The sequence below is a fragment of the Octodon degus genome, unplaced genomic scaffold, assembly GCF_000260255.1.
Source record: "Octodon degus isolate 3935 unplaced genomic scaffold, OctDeg1.0 scaffold00049, whole genome shotgun sequence".
In the NCBI taxonomy this organism is placed as follows: Eukaryota; Metazoa; Chordata; class Mammalia; order Rodentia; family Octodontidae; genus Octodon; species Octodon degus.
This window is the reverse complement of record NW_004524625.1, coordinates 3,451,001-3,458,785: the sequence shown is the minus strand read 5'-3', so window position 1 is coordinate 3,458,785 and position 7,785 is coordinate 3,451,001. Positions and strand designations below refer to the sequence as shown.

Here is a 7,785-nt window from a genome sequence, read left to right as displayed (position 1 = left end):
TTTCATTTCTACTATTATTTATATTATGTTATTTTATAGTGTTGGTAGTTGAACTCAGGATCTTATGCATATTCATTGATCTATGTCCCCACGCCTCACTTTTATTCTTTACTTTTCCATTTCCATACTATCTCTGTTATGTCATTCATTCATACATTTTTCACTTATATATTATTATTCACTTATATAAGTCATTATTCACTTTTATATTTACTCATTAAGTGAATCTTAAACATGAGCTATTTTTGGCTAGGAATTATAGTAATACATGAATCTTTTAATTCTCTTTTCTCTGTGAGTTCCAGGTGAAAATTTGCTCATGAGAAAAAACAGCAGGTGGGAAACAAGGCACTCCTTTATCGTCGGTCAAGCTAGTGCTTGCCTTTCCTGAGGAAGTGCCCTCGTAAGGCCAGATGGTGCCGTGTGTGCCAGCCCCGGGGAGGCCTCTTTCTTTCTCTCAGCTGTGTACTAGGGCTCTGTATGGCCTCTCTGGTAGATATCAACTGATGAGCACACTGGAGGTCTAACAGTTTGTACGTTCGCTTGATCATAAACGTTGTCCCCTGGGGTCCAAGAATCCACTAAGTGGATCTCTAATTTCTTATCTCTGGCATGAGAAGCACAAGGAAAGAGGTCAGAAATGGCAGGTGTTAGGCTTGCATCTAGATGTCTCTCCAAAACCTCAGGTGGTCCTAGGTGGGGCTTCTGGGAGGTGGCTAGAGCTAGAGTTTGTGATACTGGGATTAAGCATGTGATGCTGAGGTTGATGTATGGTGTGGTGCTGGGACTGTGGGTGCCCCACTGTAGTCCGAGTATGCTGCCTGCTGGGTAGCCTGGATAGAATACAAGGGACAGAAGAGGGCTGCTGTTGTTGCTCGCTGCTCCCTTGCTTCTTTGCTGCTTAACTACCTACCTGCTTTTTATTGCTTCTCCCCACAGTGCCCCTCCTATCACGCCCCCTTGCCCTGGAGCCACCAATTATGGACTGAAGCCTCTACAAATTGTGAGACAAAATAAACCTTTCCTCCCTTAACTTTGGGTAATGCATATTTTGTCTCAGCAAAGAGAAAAGTAATAAAGATAGAGGCTTTCCTGGAGTAGACAGATACGTTCCTATTCCCCTATGTCTCTCATGTGTAGGTCTTTGCTGTCCACACTAGTTGCAGGGGATAAGAACAGTGGTTCAGACATGGTTCTTGCTCTCATGGAATTCGCAGCCTGCTAGGAAGATCAGTACACACATAATTCAACACAGAGAAATGCTTCAACTCTATATACTTGAACATAGAAACTTACCAAAGAAGGGGACAAAGAGAACTTTATTTAGAAGACGAGGGAGACAAAAATTCAATAAGTAGATAATTGTAGATGGTAGAAGAAATTGTGCTGGAGGAGGAGTCAAAGGACAGAGTGAGTTTGGAAAGTTTATTTCAGGTGAAGCAGAGATGCTGAAGTGACAGGAAGTGAAGCTAGAGATGAAGGTGAGTCAAATGTTACATGGTTTTAAGAACTGATTTCTGCCACATAGAAAATATAGACTACCTGAAGAGAGCTGGGGATGCAACCTAGTGGTAGAGTGTGAACTTAGCATGTGTGAGGCCCTGGGTTTGATCCGCACCGGAAAGGGGGAAGTGCCTAAAGATTTTAACCTCGTGATGTGGTCTGAGAGATATTTTGCAATGATTATTTGATTGTATGGAGACTATGTTAGAACACACAAAACGAATGCAGGGAGGCCTGTGCCTCTTTACCCAAAGACCAAACAATGACAGTATCCAAATAGGAGATGTTGGTGGCCTGGATTAAAAGAGTGATGATAAGTATGAGACAAGTAGACAGGTATAACCGGCCTTTATTACTTAGGAGTGAGGGACAAAGCCACATGAGAGCTAAGAAGGGCATGGAGGGAAAATAAAGGGGGGCTCCACAGGAAAAGTGACCTTTAAAGTAGTGTGGCACAGTGGTCATCCCTGCATCGTGGCCTGGACATACATATGGACCCCAATCATGACCTAGTGCTTGGGCTGGTTGTGTGGTGTCTCTGAGCCTCTCTCTACAGGGAGGGAATTGAACTGTATAACTCTGAAGTTCCCTAGATAATTTGCAAGTCTGCCTTATGGTCAGGGAAGGCGGATAGCATATAGCATAAGCCCAACTAAGATATTGTGCAAGATAGCAGCAGTAGGATCAACTAGCGTTGGTCAGAGAAGAGAAGAGGAATTTGTGGAAGAATCTTTGAGTTGCGCTTGGCACATAGTTATTATTGTGCTGTTCTGGGAGCCACTGACTTGTGGAAGTGACCTACAGAGATGATGGCACAGGGCATTCTGGGCAAAGGGAGTAAGATGGGCCAAAGTCCAGAGATACAGAAGCACAAGGTCTGTTCAGGGAGAAATCAATTTCTGGTGTTGACTTTAGGGACATGTAAAGGAATAAAAAAATAAGAAGTAGATTTGCAAAGGCATGTTTTGGTCAAATTAGGAAGCATCTTTATGCCAATATAAAGTATTTGAATTTTATCCTTTAAATGGTGGGGAGCCTCTGAATATTTTCCAGCCAGAGTGATGTCAATGAGAGCAAGAAAATGAAATAGATTTACTCAACAAAATGTATTGAACATTTAATATATGTGGTTATTACTGAGACAGCACACAGCCCTGGACCTTGTGGAATGACTTAGATAATAAGCAATAAATGAAGAAAAATGCTTTCAGAGAGTGCCAAGAACTTTATAATAAAATAGGAAAATGTGTTAGGAACTTGGGTAGGAAGAGACTTCTTTGAAAATGTGTCCTTTGATTTATCCAAATGAAGAGACAAAGCCAGCCTTATGTACAGCAGGGGGAAAAGTATTGTAGGCAGAGGAACTAATACATACAAAGGGTCCAAGGTGGAAACAGATCTGGTTGTATGTTAGAGAGAGAAAGGTGGCCGGGCCGGCTGGAGTCCAGAAGCAGAGTCCGAATGTGGAAGAGAAGGAGGAGGCGGGAGATGGAAGGGCTGAGAGGGTAAGAGCACAGGCCGTGGAGCAGTTTGGGTGATATCCTGACTTGGTAGGACACTCAGGGAGGTTCTGAGCAGGGGGGTGACATTGCCCTATGCATGCTATTAAAATTTCACCCAAGTCTCCAGTAGAGAATAGGTATAAGAGCTGGGCATCCGAGCTCGTCGCCCTCCTGCACTCAGAGCGAGGTAGTCTGCTGCCTGGGTATGCATGAATTCCCTTGCAGCTTTTTTGGAATGCCCTTTGTATGCTTTTCATGGTATTTATTTTTTATTCTTATGCTTCACAATAACCTCAGAATGTAGATGGGGCGGGGATTATTCTTTCTGTTTTCCACATAAAAAAATGGTATCCAAAGAGGTAGAATTTCTTATTCATGTGATGAGACTCTTTTAAGTTTATAAATCAGAGAGCAACCCAAACCTAATCTTCTCAGGAAGTATTTGGCATCATGTAGCACAGCTTTGGACAATGACTTTCAGTGGTGAGGGTGGCCTTGTGGGAGTGGCCTACAGTGACCTCGGTTTGAACACTTCCTCCGTAATGAAGACCCTCATGGTGGCTCTGAGCTAAGACAAGTCCTGGTTCCAGCCCTGCCCCTGGTGCTTCTTGGCTCTGCGATCTTGAGCCCAGTGCTTTATCCTTCTGCGTTTGCTACCAAAGCCAAACTCTGCACTTCTAGTGAGAAATAAATTAAGGGAAGGTTGCTTGTAAAGTCCCTAACACCGCACTGTTATTAAATAACTGCTCCAAAACGGTCTCTCCCGGACTCGGATTCCTCCTGGTTCTCCCAAGTGGGCACATAAGTGACCAGATGAAATGATAAATGATGAATGAATGAGTTACTTAAGGAATGGATCACAAAAAAGCATTTGGTGAAGGGAAAGGTGGAGGGCTTGAGCAGGTGACCGCTGAGTGCCAGCTTCATCCTGTGGTGGCAGAGCCAGACGTGGTAGTGCTCGCCTTCAGAGCCCAGCGCTCAGGAGGCGGGGCGGGAGCGTTACAAGCTTGGGGTCAGCCTGGGCATTTTTGTGAGATCCTTTCTCAAAATAATACAGTGACAAAGGGCTGAGAATATGTGTGGTTCAGAGGTAGTGTTGCCTAGAATGCCCGGGGCTTATGCCCCGGAACTGCATAAAGCAAGAAAGAACAAGCAAACAAAACAAAAACAGTGCTAGGTATGGGCCGTGGTAAGACGCTAGAAAAGTTTCTTCTCCTTATTGAAGAAGCAGCACAGCATCAGGTGTAAACATAAACACACAATTACAAGTCAGTGTAATAAATGTTGTAAAGATTAAAAACAGGCACACTAAGGATTCAGTTGGGGTAAAACCAAGAGAGATTTTTTCAGTACGGCACTGCACTTACACTGGCCTTTGGAAATGTATACAGAAGTTACTGAGATAATGCATACAAGGAGAGCTAAGTCAGACAACTCTTTCTCTTCCCAGGGAGAACAATGCTTTTGCATGTTCCTGATCATTGCATTTGTTTTGTCTGTGGTCATGCTCTTCACATGGATAGAAACCTCCAACGAATACCATGGCTTTGACTGGTGAGTTGCGCTTTTTACACTTTCTTGTGTAAGGGCTCTTGGGTCTGGTGACCCCTGGCTTTACCTGAAGTTGAACAGATCCGTGGCGCAGTAGGGAGGGTGACAGAGGTGAACTTCCACGGCATGGGGGTGAGAGGCCGGACCCGGGGCAGGAGAAGGGTGCTTGGTGCTGTGATCTTCCCTTGAGGAGTAGCTCTGGGGGAAGCCTTCTCTCTGCTTCCTGTGATGTCAGCTCTCAGCTAGCGCTTGCTGTCGTCCTGTCCCCGCTCTTGGTCTGGGCTAGCGATGCCACACTCCTTGGCCATCCTGACCTTTGCTCCTGAACCTTATCTCCTCTGCTCCTCCTACTGTCCTTGGCGTCCTCCCTGAGCCCAGACCACAGGAACAGGTGCCACTCCTCCGCACCCTTTTGTGGCCGAGCTCCCACTCCCGGCCTCCTCTTCAGCTGCCAGCTTTTCTGGCCTGGTGCTCTCATTTTGTTGAAAACCTGATCTATTACTTGGGGGGAGGCTATTTTTGGATATGAGGGTTTTTTTCTCTCAATAGAATATAGTTTGCTTCCTTTTATAGAAGTAAAATATAGCTTGTTATTTTAAATGTAAAAATGCAGAAATTAGAAAATACTTGGTCAGCCACAATGTTGATGACAATCACTTGCTATGGATTTTACAGCCTTCTGTCCTTACTTTTATATTATGATGTTTGTGCTGTTTATATATGTTGATTTCATTTTTCACTTAAAATAATCATAAATACTTCAACAAATCATTAAAACTCCTAATGAATATTATTTATTTAAAGTGGTCCTAAAAAAAAAATAAAAAAAATAAAGTGGTCCTAGAATATTTCATGACATGAAGATACTATAACACGTGTAGTTTTTTTATTGTTAAGCGTTATGAGTATTTCCAATATTCTTATTTTGATAAAATAATAGTACAGAGAAATCTTTATATCCTTACTTATGTACTAAGAATAGAGTCCCACAAGTAGCATTACTGAGTCAAGAAAAATAAACATTGTTAAAATTCAGTATGCATTTTGCCAAAGTATTTTCACAAAGATTATAGTAGTAGTTTCCACTCACTGTAGAGGTATATGAGTATCTTTATTTTAATTTTCTTTCTTTCTTTATTGGATACAGGGTCTCACTGTGCAGTTTGGACTCATAGTGACCCTCTTGCCTCAGCCTCCCGAGCCCTGGGACTGTAGGGGTGTGCCACCATGCTTGGTTTTAGGGCTGGCACAGCATATGGCACCTAGGATTGAACTCACCTCTTTGCGTTTGCCAGGCAGGTGCCTAGACCACTGCTTACTCCCCAGCCTGAGTGTCTTCATTTTAATCTGCCAATGGAAGCACTAAATATTCTAATTTTTATTGCCCTTGATTAATTTTCTTATGGAATTATTTTTGCTTTGTTTTAATTTGAATCAGTGAGTTTCAAACTATTTTTTTTTAATCCACACAGTCTATTGAAAACATGTAAGCTCTTAACCACTCAGCAGAACTGCCTCTAGAATTATTTCTCTACATAGAAGTACGATGTAAGTGCTGTGTGGATGGAAGACTGGGTAAATTCTTCTCTGATGGATTTCTTCCTGGCGCTACTTCAGGCATGCATTGCCCCCTAAGCCAGTGACCACACAGATGGGATGCCTGCTCCCACACTGAGCTGCACCTTCCAAGCCCAAAATATATCAACAGTGTTCCTGTGAACAGACAGGCAGATCTTGAGGGTGCTTCTGGCAACTTCTTGGTCTCAGTAGCTCTGCTTTTATAGCTCTGGCCAACTACTATGAAACACCTTAAACTTCCACAGTGGCTTATAATTGTAGGATGCTGCCACTTCTAATAATAATTTGAGGGGTTAGGATAATGTCTCCCTATTCCTTTTTTTGTGTGTCTATTATATCGTTCAGGTTTTATTTTTTCTATCAGGTTCTTACATTAAGAAGACAATATAATATTTACACATGTGGGTTTGATTTTCAAACTATTTTTTAAACATATTTTCCTGTTAAATTTTGCTTCCTCTGTCATTTATCCTTTGGGATTCTTCAGTTATTTTTTTCATCATTTTATGTGGGATTTTTACTTATGCCCTAGTTTCAAATTACCCCCCAACATTCATATTTAATGACCTGTATCTTTGTACATTTAAAGTATTTGGCACTAAGATCTGTAGATGACAAAGTTTGTGCAAGATCTAATATGCAAATTCTTGAGTTAAATCAGTTCACAGCAAGAATGGTATAATGTTGGTGAGGAAGCCTCTGGTCATCAGTCTAGATTGGGCTCTTGTTACTTCTGTTATCCAGTGCGCTACTCCTTGGTAGTCCTTAGACGTGTTTTTGGATCACTGTTCCCAATGCGCTACAATCATGGCCCAGGAAACCTTCTCCATCGCCCCCTAACATGAAATGCTCACTGGGAAACTCTTGTACTTTCCTTGTGGTTGACCTCCAGAATACGATGAACAAGTTGAGTGGAAGTTTGAGTGTTTACAGCTTTAGTTACTCTTTCAGCTTCTGAAGCTAGGGAAACAATATGATGTTTACACATGCAGGTATGATTTTTTTTCACTTATAAGTATGGTCTCTAGTTATTACCAATTGATTTTTGTGCAGATTGAGAGATAGGGATCTAGTTTCAATCTTCTACAAATAGATATTCAATTTTTCCAGCACCATTTGTTAAAGAGGTTATCTTTTCTGTGCCAAATGTTTCTCCAGAATCAGATACTTATTGTTGGAATGGCTTGCTTTGGTGTTCTCTACTCTGTTCCAATTGATCTAGATGTTTATTTTTGTGCCCCTACCATGCTGTTTTTATTACTATAGCTTTGTAGTATACTTTGAAGGTAGACATTGTGATGCCTCCAGCCTTGATCTTTTTGCTTAGGAGTGCTTTAGCTATTTTGGGTCTTTTGTATTTTGAATTCAGGATTTTTTTCTAATTTTGTAAAGAATGCCACTATTATTGTTGTTATTATTATATTATAATGGTAATATGACCATTTTGATAATATTCATTCTGCTAGCCCTTGAATGTGGAGGTCTTTTATTTTATTATTTATTTATTTTTGTATTTTAGGGAAGGATCTACAGGGTGTTCAGGGTCTCACTACTAGATTGCACTCATAGTGATTGCCTGTTTACAGCCTCCCATGAGCTGGGATTACAGGTACACGCCACTGCGCCCAGTCTCAATTGCTGTCTCAACACG

General features: G+C 41.8%; 1 protein-coding gene across 2 annotated transcripts in view; it reads left to right on the top strand.

Moving 5' to 3' along the window:
* Nucleotides 1–4,455: 4,455 nt before the first annotated feature.
* Gdpd4 (glycerophosphodiester phosphodiesterase domain containing 4) overlaps nucleotides 4,456–7,785 on the top strand; it is a 79,852-nt gene continuing 76,522 nt past the window's right edge. Inside the window, exon 1 of one of the 2 annotated variants that reach the window (XM_023716682.1) lies at nucleotides 4,456–4,559. In XM_023716682.1, the coding sequence (XP_023572450.1) occupies nucleotides 4,474–4,559 (86 nt within the window). In that variant the 5' untranslated portion in view covers nucleotides 4,456–4,473. The remainder of the gene's footprint in view (nucleotides 4,560–7,785) is intronic. The other variant, XM_023716681.1, reaches the window with a different exon arrangement.